Source organism: Rhodnius prolixus, unplaced genomic scaffold, assembly GCF_049639745.1.
Source record: "Rhodnius prolixus isolate KJV_2025 unplaced genomic scaffold, Rpr scaffold_8, whole genome shotgun sequence".
In the NCBI taxonomy this organism is placed as follows: domain Eukaryota; kingdom Metazoa; phylum Arthropoda; class Insecta; order Hemiptera; family Reduviidae; genus Rhodnius; species Rhodnius prolixus.
Genome location: NW_027411593.1, coordinates 39,619,875 through 39,643,020, shown reverse-complemented (window position 1 = coordinate 39,643,020; position 23,146 = coordinate 39,619,875). Strand labels below are relative to the sequence as shown.

The following is a 23,146-nucleotide window of genomic DNA, read 5'->3' as shown; positions in this document are numbered from 1 at the left end:
CATTTTGAAGTGCAAGTTAAAATGTTCGTTCTAGTCAGGAACCCGAATTGTACATAGCGAAAGAAGAGGGCATTATCACCAAAAAATTCCTTCATAATTATATTTTATTCTTTTTTTTTAATCTGTATTAAAGATAAAACTTGATTCATATTTACAACACATATCAAGAATACATATAATGTGAGTTCGATTCCCGGTCTTAGGCCTTGTATTTTATTTAATGGTTAATATAAGAAGTTTACAGTAAAGAATGTTTGATAGTCGCCTCCGTCTACGACACCTAATTGGTAGTTGAACGAAAAGCACGCCAGAAAAAATAGGCATTACCTTACTTTTTTTTTACTTTTTAGAGGATTTTCGGCTAGTATATTACTATCCGGATACGATCTCTTACGCAGGAAATTAATTTTTATTAGGGTGTACAATGGAAGGTTACTCGACATGCATAGAATTGCAAATGGCAGCTTGAAGACCGAAGTACAGCCTGCGAAATAATTCATGTCAGGGTAACACGAAAAAATTGGTGAATCTGTGGGGTAGTCTTACACATTTACCAGTAGGTTTACTAATTGTAATTATGTTCAATATTTGAAGGAAAAAAAAAAAACGACCATCCCAACAGAAGCTTCACAAAAAAGTTTGGTAGATAACAAAAATCACTATAATTTTAATGTCGCTCCCTCATGACAATAGTGATACAACAATCTAATTTTTGAGATAATTTAAGACTTTTACAAATCGTATATTTTCATATTTCTTTAGTAATCGTGACGTTGACCTATAACTAACTATATTCAGTAAAAGTGTAAATCGTGTACTTCATTTAAATTTTGGACGTCTTTCCCAGGTAAGCTTAATTTTTATTTTTGAAACTGAACGTTGATAGGTAAAACTTTAAGTAGAGGGTTATTGTATTAGATTAACGGAATTAAGTGACCAACTATTAATTAAAAAAGAAATATATTAAGTGATGATATTCTTTTCCTGAATACTTTTCATGTCAATTTAAAAGAATTTTGGTTAAATGGATGTATTTATATATTGTTTATTAAGGCAGTTTGAAAAAATAGAATGACCTTAGGCATTAACGTTTGAAGGATGTTTGTAAATATTTTCATGTCCTTAATTTGTTTATTATTATTATTTTTGTTAGCTGGATATTTTGCACTGTAACCAAATAGAACTACATATTGGGTTCTTTTGGTGTGGGCCATTCACTCTTCAGCACCTTTGTAGATAAAACTGCTCTGCCGGGGTTTTTAAAGCAGTTTTAGAAAGATAAGTAGCGTTAGTTAGGAACTATCACTATTTGTACCCAACTTCTTCTTAATTTTCTCCCATATTAAAGACTTATTAGAAACATAGTAGTATTGTAGACATAGTAGAAACCCCTCCAAAGCCTTGTAACTTCTGTGGCTGCCTAGGTAAACAAAATGAAGATAATGTAGTCGAGTTAGACAAAGAACCTCACTGTGCAACACACGCAGTTTTTCTAACCCTCTATTTCTTGCTGTGCTGGAACCCAGAAAAAACTCGTTGTCCTAATTAATTAAACTTCTTCTATATTTCCTTAATAGCTTTGTAAACGCTATGGTTTATGCAGGGCTTTCAAAGCGGTAAGACAATCGGAGAAATCTTCACTAACCTGTTGTTCTCTAGTAACCTCAGCGAGCATATCTAGGGTCGCCAAAAAACGCCCTAGTTTAGGCTGACCTCCACGTACTTATCTTTAATCCACATGTTAGCTCCTGTGAGATCTTTGCATTTCTTTCACAAACTGTCCTTAAAGCAGTTTCCTGACTCAGCGCTTGTTAAATGGCCAAATTCTTATTCGCTCAGATTCATAAGTTTTAATTGATAGTTCTTAATGATGTTCCTTCTTTTACTCACTGGACAAAACAAGGCCTACTTTTGTGATTGTTTACGTATTATCTAAAGCTGTATGCTTACCTCTAAAACTTTTGACGCACCCTCCCTGCCATACATCTTCAAATGTGACTAAATAGTAAGATTTACCTAATACTCATCGACACTGCCAGAAAGTTTTAACTGCTTAGGTGTACATCATTTCAGTGCTTTATATTGTTATTATTATCATTATTATTTTAATGATGAGATAAATTGGGATGAGTGGGGACCCTTCAACTTACCTAGGCACTACCTACCTTGCTCAGCAAGTTGCCAGGAGATTCCGCCTGCCGACCCAGCTAGAGTGTCCATAAGAAGGGAGAAGCTTAAAATGATTAGGGGCGCTAATGATCTCGGCAGTCGATGCGCCATAAAAACAAAACAAACAAAAAATCATTACAATATGTTGTGTGCAGTTTAGTTTTTCATTTAGCAAGAATCCTAGATACTTTAATTCTCTCGCTAACTCCAAGGGATCCCTGAAATTGAAGATGCTTTGAGTCCCTCTCTTTTCATTAGCTTTCTAGAAACCACTGTGAGAACTTCTTGGGACTGACACCCACTTGCATTATCCTCATATCGCAAAAAATGGTTCGTGGCATCATCCTGTTTATAAATCAAATCCTTGTTGTATTAATTCACACAAAGAACTATAAATAGAACCACCTCATCTTTAGAGTTCGTCCGTCCGTCAGAAAATTTGATCTTCAAATTAGTAGACAGAAGACCAAAAATATCCGGATGATAAGGAAAGAACTCGGAGTATTGTAACCTCCAGTAGCAAAGAGGTGCTGAGCATGGGGGAAAAAAAGAGCGCTTCACTTAAAACCATGTGGAGTCAACTGTACAAGAGAGGTTAATAAAAGATAAGCAATGGAGAGTTCAGGAACCCTATTATGAGTGTGGCAATCTTCGAAAATAAGTGCATCGAAGGTGGGGTACGTTTTGTATAGATAGATCTAGAAGAGGTGGCTTCCCAAAGAAATTACTGAGTGATATGCGAAAAAGTGAAATTTACTACTTTTTTTTTTTATAAATAACGAATGGTATTGCAGATACCCTTACTCAAATAAAGATACCAAGATAGACAGTCTAAGATAAGAGCTAGAAAAAAAAGACTGTTTAAACAGATAACGTAACGCTCTGAACTTAAATAAACTGTAGAAATGAGAAACCATTCTAAAAGTTGTCAAAATGGCTTAGGATTTATTATATGCACTTACACAGAAAAAAAAAAGATTTATTTAATATTGGCATCTGCCAGAAGTTAACAGATAGTAAAATTAATAATTTGAGAACTACGAAAAACCTATAAATTATTGTGTATTATTTATTAAATTAAAAGTTTTGTATTTATTTGAGGCACTTCCACGTCTGAGGTCATTGGCGTACGGAATCTTTTTACGTGTACTGTCGGGCATCGCTTAAGTTGCTGGCAACTTGGATCATCAACAGGCAGTGTGCTATTAGAGGCTTTTAAGGTGAAACCCAGTGTCCATATGTACAATTTCAGTGGACCATTCCATATTTTGTTATCTTGGTAATAATTTCATAGAATTACTACATTTATCATAAATCTTTTATATTCCAGACCAAAATCGGGCACTTTTTTGAAGAAAATTAAATTCTAGTTACAAAAATTATTCTAGTAGTGTTAGAAGAGAATAGATGTTTGTCACTAATGTCCCAAGTTTTAAAAATTAAATTATAAAGTTCTCATTTTAATTAAAAATTGACAAAAAACGAATACGTTATCTCGATTGATGCTTATATGCTGATGATGTATAATTTTACTTAAACCAATTAACTGCGTTAATTAAATAATATAAATTTAATTGTAACTCATCCTTGGTGGGGGGAAATGTATTCCATGGGCTAGAATATTTTGACTGCATGTTTTTTTATTTCAGTGTGATGCTGAATGCTGCAAATGATCGTTCAAAGTATTAACTCTAATTAAATACTTTAAACGATTAAATTCCATTTATTTATTTTATTAATTATTTATCGATTGTTCATGTAAATGGAAATTTGAATTAATTCATATTGATTAATCAAAGGTTTTTAATGAATAAACCTTTAAACCTATTCAAAGTAGAAATTTAGTTTAATTACTAACCATGGAAATGACGGCTGTTGATAGTGCACTGGTAGTAAAACCAAAGCCATATAATGATTCTGGAATTATATATACGTATGTAGTCTTGGAATATAATTTACAGTGATATTTGACTTCTTTGTAATGTATGGTTTATACTTTCAGATTCCGATCTGAGCCAGAACCAGATGTATCAATTCCGCGGCGTCGAGATCCTACTTGGATGGATGTCTGGCCCCAGGTAAATTTGAATTTAATCGTACTTGAGTATTGTACACAATAAGAGTGCAAAAAAAAAAACTAATTTGGATTGTGCCATTACTACCTGTTATACCGGGGCAACATATTGTACAGAAATAAATTAATGGCCAATCTGTCATAGCATTCTCCAAACCCTTCTTATGATGAAAGCAGGATCATGGATAAACTGAGAAAATGTCACTTCTTCATCATTGTTCAGCCTAAATGAGTAAATATGAATAGACAGAGTTACAAACACAGTCGCCGAGTTGGGTTCAGGAACGCCGAAACTCAGAAAGCCCAAACTTGATTCTAACGATCTATTTGTTTACCTGAACTCTATAAACGTCATAAATGAAATGGGATGATCTTACAGCTTTTTAAAAATGGTCTTGAAGTGTTCTTTGGCACGAAGAAATTATTTTGTATCTAGTTCTTTGCTTCTCTCTCGCTGCCTATTTCGGATCTACTGCCTGATACTCTAGTTTTCTTCTGCCACTCTGTTGCACTAGTACCTCATTGGGGCGGCAAAGTGACCAATTGGCAATGTTCCTATAACATCTCTTCTTCCAATAACCATTACATGGAAGTTTGTGAACTTTTCTTAATGTTTCGAAGACATTACCCGCCGAAAATACATGTTTTAGAAATCTGAATAAGAAAATTTTGTTTTTAGTGTGTGTGTGCGTTATTTTCCAGAGCAATCCAGAGGCAAAAACCGAGACTGGGATTCCGTTTTGGTTCTCCTGTCACTTTTGATTGCAAGTTATTACGCCCCAGCATAAAAATCTTTGGTATAAACTCAAATAGGATTTATTATCACAAAGTTTAAGTCTCTTTTGAACTTTGGACTTGTAGTAAAATGTGTTTTACTTGACTTCAATTGAAGATTGCTGTTATAAAAAGATTTTAAGAAAGCTTCAGGACTTTATCTTAAAATCCATTTAGTCTGATGGCTTTCCTCTCTAGAGTTTTATTCAAGTGCTTTGAGTGGTGAAACTCAAAATCTGAAGTTAGTTCATATTCAATAATTCCTCTTGACGATGAAGAGTAAGTAAAAAATAAAAATGAAGATGATGTCCACTGACGTCATAAGTATTTTTTTTTTTTCGTTAATGATAAGAACCTGACCTTAATAGTTTACAGCAGTGCATCAAAAAGTGATAATGAGTAAAAATTAAAATAAACTGGCGTGGTGAAATTACTTTACTTTCTCTTCACACATTTTTTTTAATTACAACGAAAATATTTCTTCATATTTTCTACAAAGTTGCGAGAAAACAAGTTTCAGCACTTGATATTGCTGTTTTCAAGTCTTATCAAGTTAGTCACAAAACCAAAAAAGTCAGCCCTAGTAGATTTAGAGTATATTGATGAGGAACCTGTAGTAACCCATGGGAAATTTTCACATTTGCTCACGCTATGTGAAATTAGTGTTGTACTCGACAATGTTTTGTATATGATAGGAAACCAAACCACCACCTTCCAGAACAGCCGCAAAATTTAATTTACTGGAAAAATATTTTTAAAAAACAACATTAGACTGAACATAACACGTAAACGATTTTAAAACAAATGCTCATTTGTCTTTTTGAGAAAATCAGGAAGATAAAAAAAATCTGCAGATAATTAGTATCAATGAAATGCCCATGCCCTCTTCTTTAAGTCCAAAATTTTATCAACGAACTTAAACCACGTGAATAGAATATAAGTGATTAAATCCAGTCATCACGCCAAGATGGCACTACAAAGGGAAATGTAACCATCCCTTTTCCCGGAAGTACCTTTCGTTTTTCCCGGTAAAAATGTTAAAATTAAAATACTTTATAATGACAGCTAGTTAAAAAAAAATTGTAAGTGCCGTTTTAGAGAAAATAAGAAAAGTGATATCAGATGATATTATCATCTCCAAGTTCTGTTTTGGTCCGACAGGGAGTGCAAACGAAAATATTGTGTAGCTTCCAGCGAATTTTCATTTTTTTGGGTTAAAATATATGTATATATTTGTAAAAACATTTTCAAGAAAAATAGAAAAAAATTTAAGAGTGGTAATGACATAAGAGTTGATTGCTCGCTCCACATTTCTGAAGTTCAAGGTGACCGTCAAAACTACTCGCACCACATTTCTGAAGTTCAAGGAGGCGTCAAAACTATTTGTAAGCGCTTTGACTTTTTCCGCTCAACCGCTGCTTCATTCTCTCACTCTCTGTTCGTTAAGAGCATTGCTCTCCTAGATATTTATTATAAAGAAATTTGATCCTACAGTTCACTGTCCATTGATGCACAGTGCGTCTAAACAAAAAAAAAATGTGTGCATTCAAAAGTTCTGGGCACCAACGATCTTAAATGATGGCGGGCCGTAAGAAAAAATAAGAAAATTCGCCAGTAGCTTCCATAACATCGCTATCCAGCTTTACGAAATCGTTATTCTCTACTTTCCCTCGAAATATACTTCTGGCTTTACTCCATGACTCTGAATCCCTGCGTGTGCACCATACAATTACGAGTATTAGGCCATTCTTGTACTAAAGATATGTTATTATACCAGAGTTTTCAATTCAAAACTGATATCCTTACTGATTCAGAGTAAGCGGATTAGTGTATTTAGTGATAAGAGAATCCCTCTAAAAGATTTTCCATCTGATTGATATCAGATCGATTTTAATGGAACGTTGACCCTCCTGCAAAGCAAGACAATTTTGCCAGAAATAATCTTAGTTGGCTTGACTTATAAAGGTGTAACTACTTCACTTTCTGAACCATGAATGTAGTTCAGAGTTGAACATTTTTTTCAGTCACTGATAATTCAGTAGCGCCTAAATTAGTATTTTTTTTTTCTTCTTCTTCTTCTTCTTAAATGGCCTTTAGTTCTTGCTAATTAGCCAGAGGGTATTATCGGTATAAACCGTTATATTGTTATTTGATTTGATTTTATGTACTTGAATAGTTCAAGTCCATTCTAGACGAGTTTTAAGTAACCTCTCAAAAGTCTTGCCCACGCATGAGGACAGAGCGATTGGTCGGTAAGAGTTATGGTCATCCGGATCTTTATTTGGTTTTAATATTGGAATAACAATTTGTTCATTCCAATCAGGAATGCGAACTCCGCTTTGCCATATTGCATTGAATATATTTATTAAAAGTGATTTCCCCACCTCTGGGAGATTACTTAACATTGAATAATGAATGTGATCTTTACCTGGAGCTGTGTTATTGTGTACTTTAAGAGCATTTAGGAGTTCATAATATTCAAATGGATCGTTTAATTTGTTTGGTGTGACAGTTAGGTTGGATAAATCTAAATATTCTGGGACTATCTCAGGAGTTAGGGCATGAAGGAATTCGGGAATCCATTCATAGGTGTTTGGTTTTGGAGTGCTCGTGGTGCCTCTGAGAGCTCTCACCCTAGCCCACACATCCCTGATAGCCGTATTACTGTTAATACCATTACAAAACTCCTGCCATTTTAACTTCTTTTTTGTTTTAAAAATTCTCCGGCAGATAGCAGTTGCTCTTTTACTGGTTATATAGTTATCCCAAGTTGCCGACTGTTTATAGCTCTGAAATGCCTTAATGTTTCTATCCCTAGCTTCGTCACATTTCTTATCCCACCAAGGGCGGGGAAGTTTGTTAGGTTTACTCCCTTTATATTTTTTAAATTGGGGTATAGATTTTTCAGCTGCTAAATTAACAATACTTATGAAATTATTATAGTTAGTGAAAACGTCCGAGGTAGCTGTAAAATTATTGAAATGTTGCTCGGCAAATGACGCATACATCGACCAGTTTGCTTTCTTTACATTCCATTTTCTCACCGCCGGTAAGTTCCTGTATTCTTTAACTTTCTTATCTATATTAATTATCAATCCCATGTGATCCGAACCGAATGGTTCATTCAGAGTTGACTAATCACACCTAGATGCTAGGGAAGGGGTAGCTACTGAAACGTCTACGGCAGAGGGCCTTTTATTCGGTCTTGTGAGCATTGTGGGAGAGCCATCGTTGAGAATACATAGACGCTTGTCATGAATGGCTTAAATTAGTATTATTATTTTACTTAGGAATGTATTCAAATCTATTTTTGATTTTCCTGAGATAAATACCGACAGAAAACATTTCCTTGGCGTATTGATCAAAAACTAGTGATTGTGGAATGCATCCAAAATTCGAGATTTCATTAAAACTTTTGCCAGAGAACTAATTTGCAACATTCTGTTTTATTTTATTGCAGATTCTGTCAAGTATAATCTCATTAAGTCCGATAGTACAAGTTGGAATCAATTTGGCATATTCAGGTGTTCTAATACCACAATTAGCTAATGATATAAAAGGATTTACAAAAGAACAGGCATCTTGGATTGGTAAGAGTTCTATTTTATGTTTTAAGTGCATCAATTTAACAAACTGTGACTCTAAAAATTAGTACCTTCACATCAAAATAAAGAGAGCATTTAGTATTCCTAATATTACTAGTTAGTACAACCTAATAGAGCTGCCCCTGTTAATCTCGAAAAGAGTGTAAACAAATGAAAACAGTAAGTTGGCACTCACTACTCACTGTAGTTTAGCTAAAAGCTCTTTGTGATCATTTCTTAAAGAATGGATTTTGGAAAGAGCACTTCAAACTTTTGAAGACCAGGGTTCAAATATGGTAGAAAATCAATGTCTGTGTTTATATCACAATCTAAAAGAATCTTAAACTAGGTAGGGACCAGATTAATCAAGCCATTAACTTTCCTTCTTATATAGGTACAAGCAACTCCACTTTGTGGGATTTGACCATAGTAGAGCGTCTGAGCAAATTATAAAGAGGGGAGATTAAACGGCTTCTTATATCTATTTTTATTGCATTGCAACGTAATATTTTTAGCATCTTGAGACCTTAGGCAAACGAATTATCAAAAAAAGATTGGTAGAAAATCTGAGCCTAAAGGGTAAGGTTTCGTTACTGGACTGTTTCCATTGAATGGTGGCCTAATAAGCCGTTATTTGGATGAAGTGCCTGAGAAACAGGAACCACTTCGTTTCTAGGCCTCCAATCTATATATCTAATACCTCGTAATTCGTACTTCTCATAAGTAGATTTTATGCGTGCATATGTATTATTTGTATAAAATCTAATGTTCATATTGAAGTAAGTACTATTATTTTTTTTAGCAAGTTTGATTATGATTTCTCAACCAATTGGTGCTTTATTTATTGGACCAATAATGGATTATATTGGACGAAAGAAAGCTGGAATAATTACAAATATTCCGATAGTGATTGGTTGGATCATGATTTATTTTACTGAACATTCATTGTGGCCAATTTATGTAGCAAGAATTCTAGCTGGTTTATCTGGAGGTAATGTACAGAATATTTATATAGAATAAGCTAGCTTTATATAATACCTTTTAAGGCCCACATGCTTTAGAATATGATAAAAAAGTTATTATTTTTTCCAGTAAAAATTTGTAATTTTCTCTAACTTTGCAGGTATGTCAACAGTTGGTGGAGTTTATACAGCAGAAATAACTCATGCACTTTATAGACCTATGCTTCTGTCTTTGATTAGTGTTAATACATCACTCGGCATATTAATTGCTACCATTCTGGGCGTTTATATCGAATGGCATTTGGCAGCCATATTTTATGGATTATTAGCATTAATAAGTTTGATATTGACATTTTTTATACCTGAAAGTCCTTATTGGTTGGCCAATTTTTCGGACGCTCCTTCACATATCATAAAAAGCCAAGTGGAATATCTGAATAGAACTGAATGGGTAAAAATAATAATTAAATTTATTTAGGAAATCTAATATTGTGACTGGAGCACCTTGTATTCGAATTTAGGTTTCGATTTCTGTAAGTGGTTAAACAGAGATCGTGAGGAAAATATGTAACAATGTTGATAGCTCAGAAATATTGGTCTTAATTTTTTATCAAGAGAACTAGGGCAGCATGAAAATAAGCTGTATATCGTAGTCCAACCCCTAATAAATTCAACCTCTAAACGTCTAAACTTATTAAAAGCTTAACATCCTTGAGAAGGGGACTATAATTTAAATCTGAATGTTAGTTAGAATGGCTCCAACTCGCTGTTCTTCTTCCCATCAAAATTCCCATAATTTTCACTTCAAGCAATTTCCAATGAGAATTTATTTTCAATATTATTATTACAACATTCGGTGAACTCCAACGTAAAGTACCCTCTTAAGTGGCTTTAAATGTATTTCTATAATTTTAAATTTAAAGCATGCTGAATTAACCGGGAGTACGAGTTTGCCCAATCACTTCAGAGGCCCCTGTAAGGTGCTTGTTAGTGTATCTACATATTTAGTTATTGAAATGCAATGTAAGGTAGATTCTTAATTAGTTACTTAGACAAAAAAGAGAGAAGTGAGAGAAAGTAAAAGTGTTAAAAGAAAAAACACAAATGTATTAAAAATATTAACGTCTCAGACCTTGAATATTAACAGAAATTTTATATTAATGGGGCAGTATGTATACATAAATAGAAGATATGTATTAATTTAAAATAATATATATTGAAATGACCAAATTTTTTATCGTCCGTAGAGAAACAATTCTTTTCTAAATATTGAAGTTCAGACAACTAAAAGGCTTTTTTTTTATCCTAATAAATGTCATCTTTCCAAAAAAAAGGTGATGTCTGTTTCAAGGCCTTAAAGCAGTAAACGCAGGTATTTTTGTATTTTTAAAGAACAAAAATAATTATAATGATGTTATTCGTCGAAGAAAGCATGGTTCTTCAATTTTTGACGTTTCATATTTCCATCAGATCTTTTAATAGAATATTTTAGATTATATAACTTCTTTATTTCAGTTGTTCGATGAAGAGTGGGCAGTCATTCAAGGCATTATTGATGAAAGAAAAAAAGGTGTAAATCAAGAAGAAAGTGCATCAAATCCTTCAGGATTCATTAAAGGCTTTTTGGAGAGAACCTCTTATTTACCATTGTTAATATTGGGAGTATTATTCTTTCTACAACAAACTAGCGGTACTTATGTAGTCATCTTTTATACGGTTAACATTTTTAAAGCTATCGGAGGCGATTTTGGTATGGGATTTGATGAATATAACGCAACAACCACCCTAGGGGTGCTGAGGTTCATCATGAGTTTCGTAACTCTTATACTGTCTAAGAATTTAGGTAGACGAATATTACTGATAATTTCTAGTGCATGTATGGCAGTATCAGCTCTTGCAATTGCCATATTTTTAAAATTAAATCATATTTTTACGATTCCATTTGAAGCGGACAATTCAACAGCTCTTCTTTTATCGCGATCTGAAACTGCAACCACCAATAGTGACGATTCTGCCAGAACTGACACTGTTATTGAGAACTATTGGATTTTAATTTCTGTGCTAATTTTCGTCTGTGCTAGTGCTCTTGGGCAAATGGTAATTCCATGGACTATGATTGGTGAGTTACTACCAACCAAGGTAAGAGCTTCAGGAAGTGGACTAATCATTGCGTATTCCTCCATAATACTATTTATTGTGGTAAAAACATTTCCATTTCTTGCCGATCTTATTACATTACCATTTGTTTTTTTTAGTTACTTTGTGATGTTAGTTTTAACAATTATATTTTTATATTTCTATTTACCAGAAACTATGGGAAAAACTTTTGCTGAAATAGCAAAATATTTTGAAAAAAAATGACTTTTTTAGTTTTTGTTTTTATTTTTAAAATTCATATTTTAAACAGGTACGGTAACATCACAAAAAACAAAATGTATAAAAATTTAACGGTTTGATATTTATTTTGAGTTTTGACTTTATCAAGATTTAAAATTTACAATAAGAGATAGGCCCCTTTTTTCAGTGATTTGAAAGTTGTATGAAAAAAAAAACGAAGTTTGTACTTTAAGTAAATATTCTTGAGCAAGAGCTGTTATATGAGCATTAACTTCCATATTTTATTAATATACCAATTTTCGAAAATTTCACACGGTCATAATACTTCTTTTACGAGCAAAAAATGTAAAAAAAAAGAGGTCTTTAAAAAAAGTTAATACTTTATGAATATTACAAATTAATTAAAACTTGCAATTAAAATAAAATTAATTGCAGAATAATAAATATTTAGTACAATTTCAAACTGGTTTTATTACCTTATTATAAAAAAAAAATTCTTTTCCTTATTGGTAAATCGAATTGAGGCTAACAATATTGTGATTACCAGCTTTCTCTTACTCTCTCTATATTAGGCAAGTTAAAATATAAAGACAAAATTTCAATTACTTACAGTATTTTGTCGGATAATGTTTAAGTTGTAAAAATTTCACGACTAATATATTTTAACTTAGTGATTGATACATTGTCCATCAAAATGAACTATTTGTCGTCATCCAACAGGCAGAATACTATAGCAAAATAAAACAAAAAAATCCCTACTTTTCAGATGCAACCAAAGATTTAAATTGAGAAATTATCAAAGTGGGTATCAAAAATGATTGCATTGTGATCAACTTATATTCAAATTTGATGAATACGACTAAAGAGAAGATAGTACTAAGAACCTCAAAGCTTTACGAGTTCCAAATCAGCTGGAGAGTAATACCGTGTAGAAAGATGTTGCCACTCAATAATGTGGTTTTCTATTACATCCTTACACCCTTAAAATTCTGCGCCTTACCACAAAGAATTGTTAAAGTAAAAATCAACCAAGGGTCACTTTTTTTTAAAGCTAATATTCCCCAACTAGCAGAATTTTGCAGCATTTCAACCAGCATATATTTCCAAAAAGACGTTAAACGATAAGATGATTTTGAATTGAAAAGATTTACAAATGATTTTTTGTCTTATCATCCAGAAAATCCACTTTGTCAATATGTGGATGTACAATTAGCTGGAAATTGAATATAAGTACTCGTACAACAATATCTCCAGGAATGTAAGGTATGCCTAAAGTAAATTAAGATTAATATTCTATAAATAGTTAAATTCGTACATGTTCATTTTGCAAGTTCACAATTTAAAAATATCTTCATTTAGAATTACAAATTTAACCAGAGCCTGAAGTTCATAAAAAGGCCACTAATCAGCACCACTGTATATTCAGATGTTCAAGATAGCAACATGACTGGAGACTCCGGTTAAATCAACTTGGGTGTTGTTATGGACATAAAAGCTGGCTTCTGCAAAATGTTTCTGTTTTAAGTACGGCGATAACTGTCCTCATGATATCGGTAAAATGCTGGCGGCGACTTGTAAGATCTTTTGATGCTTGTTTTAATTAGCTTATCGTGTAGACATTTTGGTAAGTGCCCACAATTCAAAATGTTTTCTGTTTACGTTTTTGTGTAAATATGTTGCTAATAATAAATTAAAAAATATGCTTAACAAATATTTACAAAACCATTTTTAGTTAGCTTAATAAAGAGAAAATTTATTCTTTACATAAGATTTAAATTCATGTTTTTTGTTTTCCAAGTATTAAATGCATTAATCTTGAGACATTCTTTTGAACTTACTTGCCTTTCAGTAGGCCGAAACTAGGTTTTTATTTCAAGAAAACCAATTCAATGCAACTAAAATTAAATTCAGTTTTAAAACTCGAGACAAACAAGAAGCTTGGTAGAATTTTTTTGCTTATCTTGGATCATAATGCAGAATAAGTCACTGAGTTCTTGTCAAATAGTGTTTTTTATAAATCAAAGGTATTAATAGAATATTAAACAGTACATTTTTCCATTTTCTTTCAGTTGTGAGGAAAAGACTAAAATATTTTTACATAATCTCATTGGGAATTTATTGAGTTCTCAACCGAGTAAAATTATTAAAAAACCAAGAGTAATGATAGTGCTTAAGTTAATTTAACGGTTATTATGAAATGTTAAGAATAACAATTTAAAAAACTCAAGAAATTATGCAATGTCCCAATAGAATTTAATGACTATGCACTAAGATAATGGGTTTGATGTTTTCCATAACTCATTGTTTTATAGAAACTTACCAACCAGCACCTTGAACGTTCTTTCAAAAGTTGAAAATAAAATAAAAAAACAAATTAATTAAAAAACATTAACTAAGAATATATATGTTTGTAAATTGTAATTTATTGTCAAGTTAAAAATTAACTCGGTTACGGTGCTAACCAGCTTGTGGAGAGGTTTGGCGTATTAAAACGTCAGAAATATGCTTTTAAAATTGGTAAATAAAAAAAGTAGTTACATGAATATGGCTACTTAATTGGTATTTACTATTTGAAAATGGAGATAATTTTTTTTTTTCGCGGGGGGACAAATACATTTATTAGACTACTTAATAAGTTGCTATTTGGAAGTAAAGATATTGTTTTTTTTGGGGGGTGAGATAAATAGCATTAATTTCCCATAGATTTTTAATATAGGAACATTTATGTGTTAATATTCTTATAGGGTCCTATCATTCTAGTGATTGTTTAATGGATCCAAAAGACAAGGTATAAAAACAGAAAACAATAATAAACCACAATTTATTAGACGTTTCTGAGAAATCTGGAGATCGTAAGAAGAAATGTTTAGAACTGTTCGCTATCAGTAGGTAATGGTAAACTTAAATACTTGTTAAGAACTATATAACACTAGACTATTTTTAAATACATGAGTGAGATTCATTCTTCACAAAAAGGAAAGAAATAAACTCCTTTAAATTTCACACTTTTTGCGAATAAAAGCCTTGAACAAATTATTCATCATTGATCGAATTCGCAGATGTATTTTTCGTTTATTGTTTATGGACTCTATATATTTTATTAAGTTACTGATAACGGTCCATTCCAGCAAAAAGTGTGTCCATTCACGAATTATTTTCCATTCTGGGCAATTTTAGCTGGATGCACAATATCATTGAAAATAATCTTGACTGATAAGTAAATATGTTTTTTCCACATGATATTCTGTAGGAGCTGATCGTTTAGAAGCGCCTTAAACACAAATTTTCTGAGTGGGTTTAAGTTCAGTTCTGCAGTGGTTTGGTTATTGTCTTTGTCGATAATTCACCATATGGACGTACTTTTTCAATAAAGACAAGCTGAAAATTGCTTTTACTAAACATTTCGCACGAAAGTTGATTGAGATATGCCATGAGACCAAATTCTAGGGGTGTTGATGTTTCTAAATGTTTCTTCTCGGCTGATTGTAGTAAAAGCTAACATCAATAAAATGGGATCCATTAAAATGACGTTTAAATGTACTATGTACATTTCAAGATTTTTACGGTTTATTTTAAGACTTTTTTAAAGTTATAATCTCAACGCTAGTTAGTCATCTCATAAAATGTGTTTGATAACATTTAAAATGGTTTTAGCAATTTTTACTTTCACTGCAAAAAATTAAAAAAAATTACCTTATCTTACTTCTGGTCAGAGGAAGTATAGTGATCAAATTTTCGAATTTTGTTGTCACTTTCCTTTTTGAAGCCAACTTAGAAAAAATAATTTTATTTAAACTTTTAATATCTATTGGACAATTGATACGATTAGGCCATATTAGATGTTCACCTTTTTTTAAATTATATAGGAATCTTCCAGGGGTACATAATCTACGGTTCTTAATACTATCACTCACTTATTTTTACGTAAATTCCGAGTTTGAAGCGAATTTTTCATCATAAAGTACCCTTTTCGAAAATGGATTATAACATTTTTAATATTTTCTTTATAAAAAAAAAAAAAAGCTCTGAGGAAAAATTGCATACATACTTCACAAAAGCACAAATCTATAACTTTTATTTTAATCATGGTTCAACGAAAGGGCTGCTTTCTGGGAAATAGTGAGGTGGGCTTTCCTATAAATCGCCGTTTCTGTGTAATGTACGATTTTAAAAACTGTTTAATGTTAATAGAATAAAAATAATTAATTATTTCAAATTTGAAGAAAATATTTGAGTTAGAAAACTTGAGAATAAGTCGTGTGAGTTTTTACTCCTTTTGTATTATATAACTGGAACATATTATATAATACTAGACGCCATAGGCTGCTTATAAATGGAATCCAGAAAATTACATGTGTTCAATTTGCACATTATTTTTTACAAATAAAATAAATAAAAAAAAGAGTCCATTCCAACCTTGAAAAAAGTTTTATTTATGTCTTGTACTAAAATAATCAAAAGCTATACAAATATAATCATTTCATTGACGAAATTTATTGTTGAATAACGTATTATTTATTGCTTGCAACATTTCCTGCTAAAACTCAATTTTGATATCCAATATTGATAGATATCCTTCCTGAAGCTCCATTATATCTTTCTTAAGTTCTACTAATAACGTTAAAAAAATAATAATAATGTAATAAGTTATAAATTAAAAGATGAAATACACATAGTTTAGTATCATAATAGATTTATTTTTTCTATGTCCAAAGATTATTTGCTATAAAAAAAAGTGATGTCTTAGTTTGTAAGAAAAAAAGATATTTCTTTTTCATCATTTCATTTCATTATAATCAGTTATAAATGCAAATTTTGTCTACTTTTTGTTGTTCTCTCTAAATCATATTCGAATTAGAAATTTTTAAAATCAGGTGTGGAACACTCATTCAACTTTCTCCTTCAGTTTAATTATGAACTTTCTTTAAAAGATTAAATTTGGATTAATTATTCATAGGTTTTCAATAAGGAGATGGAATTGTACAACTCGCTCTCAAAATAAGTAAGGTGTATGTATTCCCTTAAGAATGAGGATATAACAAGGATATGTTTGTCCCATGGAATCGCCACCTGACGGTTGATACCCTGGAATATGGTACAATTTATGCTAAGAGTAGAATCCGAACCGTGAAACCATTTTTTGAAGAAAAAATGTCTCAAATGAATTTGGATTTAAAAACAAAAAAATCGCAGGAAGTTTCATATCGGAGAACCCGTAGGGATCTGCCGAAAAGTTAGCGATTAGGTAATTTTTGCGTAAAAGTTGTAATTTAAACTCATATTTAGATCACCTAATAAGTCTTATTATGATTATTTAAGGCTTGGTTTGAAATCTAAATTCGTTGGCAAGTTTTGCTTTATTTTTATTTTTTTTAAATCCACGTAGATATTTGACCTTGATTCTATTTGGAAATTCCATATTTTTTAATTTGCTTGCGAGACTTCTACTTCAGACTACATTATTAATTAAAGATACTTAATGTTCAAGAAACCCATCAAGTAACATAAGAAAAAGAATCTGCACATTTTCGACAAAAAGCAAAATGTTAGTTCAGTTATAGAATCTGCTTCGGGAGAAGTAATTACCTCTTGTACAAGGAACTTGAAGACCCCGAGGTTTCCAAGTCTCACAAAACAATACCTACGTTTATATCCTGAATATTTACTCAAAAACATGGGCCTGAAAAGATAACGTAGCAACTATTTTATTTTATTTGGCGATGCACAGCCAAATTCTAGCTCATCACTTACCACTTTCTCACATTGCCCACATTACTAAGTCTAGATTTTGTTGTAAGATTTTTTTTTTTCAGACGCCATGGGACGAGACTTTACTACCCATATTCACCAATCTAATCCTATCAAAAGTAGTGAATATTGAAATGGTCACAAGTTGGTTTTCTCAAAATACTAGACCTTTCAGTCACATCACTTTACGAAAGGACTTGCGAATGTACTAAATTACTCTTTCCTGAATTCGACAATACAATAAAAAAAAGCATTTTTTTTGTATGATCCCACAGATAAGTATATTTAGATAATTATATTAGATAGTATATTAAGTATATTAGTTAGTATATTAGATAATTTAACTTACTACATTTAACTTAGTCAAAATCTTAGCTATTTCTTAGTGTGAGACTTCTGTACTTTCACAAAAAAGAACAAAAGCTATTTGTTTGATGTAAAAAATAGTTCGCTGACCACGCATAATATACAATTTTCTGCTAAACTATCAAAAGTTTTCATTCAAATTTTTCAAACCAGTCTCAGCTCCCCGTCATAATGATTGCGTACATATTACTACATGTAGACAAAAAATTAAAGCTAGATAAGTTCTTAATTTACTACTGCTTCTTATTATGGATCTACATTTTGCTCATATATTAAATGATCCGAGAATTTATTATTGAAATGATACTAGAGTAAATGTCCTTGACATTGCTTAAATACTAGTACCGTTTAATTTTTCTTAGGCCAATGATTTCTAATAATTAAATGAATATAATTTTAATAATGACTGGTGTATATGGTGGGGGACATATTCTTCTGTGAATTCTCCGTTACCTTGAAGGCGTGAGTTTTCGTTCCAGTCTGTTGCAGAACGCTGCCACAGTCGGTCTTCAATCATGTTCCTGTCTGAAACGGTCATATAGCTATTAAATATTCTTTTTGCATTTGTGTAACAATTTCTAATGTAATTTGAAACGTTATTAAATTATTTTTATTCAAGTTTTTTTTTTTAAATATCGGTAAAATCTATTTAGTTCAGTTATTTAACAATGGATACGACAAAGTTAGTGAATGTCAATAGTTCCTTGGAAATCAAACCGAAAGTACAAGTTGGACCTAGTGTTAATCATGTGTATGTAGTCTTAAAATATGCATATATATATTTTAATATTATAGATACTTATTACTCTAAATTTGCACAGATTGCAGCCTGATCCTGAAGCAAGTGCAGCAACGCCGGCACGTCGTACTCCTACTTCGATTGATGTCTGGCCACAGGTTAAATTTTATTCTTATAAGTCATAAAAACGTATCTTTCTGTAGCGCCAACACATCATTTCATTTTTAATAATAATATAGGTAAGTTTTGATGTTTTATAAAGTGAACTAATGGCAAAGACTATCCTTGAAACATTCAGTGAGGTCTTCAACACGCTATGTTCACTACAGGATATTTTGTTTAAAAAACTACGGGCAGATGTATGAAATAGAACGATAGATAGTGAAAGGAATAAATACTTGAAAAAGAATAACGGCGCCTCCATCGAAACCCTTTTTATTGTTTGAAACTTAATCCTTAGTTGTATGCTTTTTTAAAAATAGTATTATAACTGTACATGTTTGCCTTGTTTTTAATGTGTTTTGACTTCTACTGGTTTATTTAAGCTTATAAATGCCAATAGGAACTCACTTTCTCAACTTGACAGGTGATAATTACTAAAACCGGTCAGAAAATAAGCTAGCTGTGACGGTTAAAATCAATGATATCGACTGCCGGTGCGGTGATAAATTAATCATTGACTTCAGAGTTTGGTTTAAGGGAATCAGATATCCAAAATTTCAGACCATACTCTTTTTGAACATCGTCTAGTATGATTGATAAAAGTCTCATAGAAATACTGATATGGTCCCTTACCCTACCTTCTTTTTACTGTAGTTCTTAAAACTTTGAGTAAGAATATAGATTGTGGCATTGTGACAAAAACTTTTTTTGAGTGCAAGTCCATATTATCTTTTTCTACTTTGTACTAAGAATTTTTGATAAGACATGAACACTTCTTGTGAACGTGGACACAATGTATCCTAAGCATATTAAGGGGAAAAAACTAGGAAACCAACAAATAAAAAAAAGAGTTAATCTACAGTTAATAGTTTTTTTGTTTACCACTTTATAGAATAAAGAAAAATACCAAAAATCATTGTGACGTTCTTCGAATGTCCAGAGTCAATCTTTTTAACCTTGTTAGCTTGTAAATCAATATTGAATTAAGAAATTTTTCAAAAACAAAAGATAACTTTTTCATTTTGTTCGAGCGGTACTTCATGATAACGAAGTTGAAATTATCTTTCAAATCTTGTCTTCTTTTTCAGATCCTGTCGAGTGTTGCAGCCTTTAGTATAGTAATACAAGTTGGAATCAATATGGCCTATTCAGGTGTATTAATACCACAATTAGCTAATGATGCAAATATTAAAGACTTTACAAAAGATCAGGCTTCATGGATAGGTAAGAGTTCAGTACTTTTTCTAGAACGATTTCACCCCTCCTCAGGAGCTTGTTTGTCATATTTATTTCAGACATTTTTGTTCAGTAATTGCACCTCCTTGGTGAATTAATACTCTTGAAGTATAAGGAATTAATCAGAAGATTTATAAAGAGTATCATTTTATGCATTATTGTGTTTTATGGCTTTGGAATTCAACAAAAGATTGCTGAAACTTGGTAAAATTAATTTTGAATGCTATTAATCAAACTCAACATTCTTCTAGTCATTTTTGGTAGATGATTCCTTGAGTGGCCTTTGGTTTAGTTACACTATCATATTACCATGGGATAATAACTAACCTAATAACATCTTTTGCATGCTTCCAGAACAGTATCTCTTTCTGTGATGGTAATAAACTAGAAATAATAAAGAATTTCTGCTTAGGCAAGTTATAACTTTGTTTATATTTCGGAATTGATATCCCAATTGGAACTTCATTTTCTCTTCGTCTCTGACATAAGAAAATTAAAAATTAAACATTATTTCTTAGCAAGTTTGGTGGTAATTTTTCAACCAATCGGTGCCTTTTTTATTGGACCAATAATGGATTATCTGGGACGAAAGAAAGCTTGTGTAATTACAAATATTCCAACAGTGATGAGTTGGATCTTGATTTATTTTAGTAAACACTCTTTATGGCCTATTTATCTAGCAAGAGTTCTGGCTGGCTTATCTGGAGGTAAGTTTGCCAAATACAATAGTTATTTAGAGTAAGTTAGAGCCTTATAAAACCATATTCTTCACTAAGATAAAATTTTATAATAGGATGAAAAAATAATTGCCAGTTTCAGTCATGATATATTTTTTTATTATGCCGAACTTTCGACCTAGGGACTAGGTCATGTTAAGGGCTAATTTATCATGGACTCAGTCCATTAACAGACCAGACAGAAGATACACCAACCCTCCATGATGTAAAATAGTACATTGTAAATTAGCCCTGAAGATGACCTAGTCCCTTGGTCGAAAGCTCGACATAATAAAAAAATATATCATGACTGAAAATGGCAATTATTTTTTCATCCTATTGAAACTATGAATCAGTCACCAAAAGTAATGAACAGTAATAAAAATTTATATTTTCTTATCATTGCAGGTATGACAACATTTGGTGTAGTGTATACAGCAGAAATATCTCATGCCCAGTATAGACCAATGCTTTTATCTTTGAATAGTGTTAATGTAGCAATAGGCATTTTACTTGCTACCATTCTGGGCGTTTATATGGAATGGCACACAGCAGCTATATTTTATGGCTCGCTTTCTTTAATAAGTTTGATATTGTCTTGTTTAATACCAGAAAGCCCTTATTGGTTAGCTAATTTTACTGATGCATCAACTAAAAAAGTAAAAACTCAAGTAGAATATCTCAACAGACCTAAATGGGTAAGAATATCAACATAACATTGATTTTATTCCTTTCATAAAGTCTCAGCGATTTCATTCTATATAAACTATTCTTCATTGGAATGTTTATTTTCTTATTGTTTAGTCAATTAAAATTCTTTATTTCAGTTGTTTGATGAAGAGTGGGCTGTTATTCAACGAATTATGGATGAAAGAAAAAAAGGCGTTAACCAAGAAGAAAGAGCTTCAAAATCTCTGGGATTCTTTAAAGGTTTCTGTGAGAGGACCTCTTATTTACCATTATTGTTGTTGGTAATATTATTCTTGTTACAACAGATTAGTGGTACATACGTTGTTATCTTTTATACCGTAAATATATTCAAATCAATTGGAGGTGATTTCGGCAATGGATTTAATGAATACAACGCAACAACAACCTTAGGAGTATTAAGGTTCATCATGAGTTTCATAACTCTTGTGCTATCAAAAAAAATTGGTCGAAGAATACTGCTAATACTTTCTAGTTCAGGTATGGCTGTATCAGCACTTGCAACAGCCATATTTTTAAAATTAAACAATATTTCTACTGTTTCGTTTAAATCGGACAATTCTACAGCTGCCTTAATGGAATCTTTAAATGCCACTTCATTTGGAGAAAATGCTCTGAATACTGAGCTAGCTGTAGAGAGTTGGTGGATTTTAATATCTGTCCTCACTTTTGTGGTCAGTGCTGCTCTGGGGCAGATGGTAGTCCCATGGACAATGTTGGGTGAACTGCTGCCAACTAAAGTAAGAGCTTCTGGAAGTGGACTAATTGTAGCCTACACTTCATTACTATTATTTATTGTTATAAAAACACTTCCATATCTTATAGACTTCATAACATTACCTTTTGTTTTTGTTAGTTATTCTGTGTTGTCTATTTTAGCGATAATTTTTATTTATTTCTACTTACCAGAAACATTTGGCAAAAATTTTGCGGAAATCGCAAACTATTTTGAAAAAAAATAAGAGTATTTCTTTTGGATTCGAATCCTTGATGTAAATTTGTTTCCTTATTAAAGACTTATTAGATATTTAAGAAGTCCAATGGATAGATAGTAAGTTTCACTGCAGATTGAGCATGATTTTTGTCATCAATAATTTTAATTTACAGAATGATTTATTTTGGAATATACTAAAAATACTCGCATTTTTATTTTCATTTTTTTATGAAATACTTGTTCATTGTGTACTCTAACATTAAATGTTAGTTTGTGTCACTTAAAAAAAAGTAATCTGGATTTAAATCACTACTAAAAGCAATATACAAAAATGGACAAATTTTATAACGCTCATTCTTGGCTCATACTTTGGGTAGTCCATAACGGGTATAAAAGTTACTTTTGGGTTTTTATAGGACATTTTGTGCCAGTTTTGTTTTAAAAATAGCCAAATATGTTATGTTACAAATATATTTATTTTTTTATCAGTATTTTAATTATTTGTAAATAAATTAGAAGAATAGAAAGAATACACACAAATATTCTGTAATAAATTTTTGGAAAAAATATATGAGCGAATCTTCTTTTACCAAGAAAATGCTAAAGCTTAATTGCTCGGACGAAATGATTCTCATTT

General features: G+C 31.6%; 1 protein-coding gene across 1 annotated transcript; it reads left to right on the top strand.

Annotated features, from left to right (window-relative positions):
- The first annotated feature begins 3,824 nt into the window (after positions 1–3,824).
- LOC141451531 (uncharacterized) lies at positions 3,825–23,000 on the top strand. The gene is made up of 12 exons (XM_074122969.1): positions 3,825–4,102; positions 4,172–4,247; positions 8,478–8,607; positions 9,404–9,592; positions 9,725–10,014; positions 11,079–11,921; positions 18,668–18,765; positions 18,836–18,911; positions 20,004–20,139; positions 20,670–20,858; positions 21,276–21,565; positions 21,695–23,000. The coding sequence occupies exons 1-12, from the start codon at positions 4,029–4,031 to the stop codon at positions 22,535–22,537; spliced, it is 3,234 nt and encodes a 1,077-aa protein (XP_073979070.1). The 5' UTR covers positions 3,825–4,028; the 3' UTR covers positions 22,538–23,000.
- Positions 23,001–23,146: the final 146 nt, after the last annotated feature.

Coding starts and splice junctions, on each gene's coding strand:
- LOC141451531 (XM_074122969.1), top strand. CDS start 4,029: ATGGAAATGACGGCTGTTGATAGTGCACTGGTAGTAAAACCAAAGCCA. Junction 18,766..18,835: donor GGACCTAGTGTTAATCATGT/GTATGTAGTCTT, acceptor AAATTTGCACAG/ATTGCAGCCTGATCCTGAAG. Junction 21,566..21,694: donor ATCTCAACAGACCTAAATGG/GTAAGAATATCA, acceptor TCTTTATTTCAG/TTGTTTGATGAAGAGTGGGC.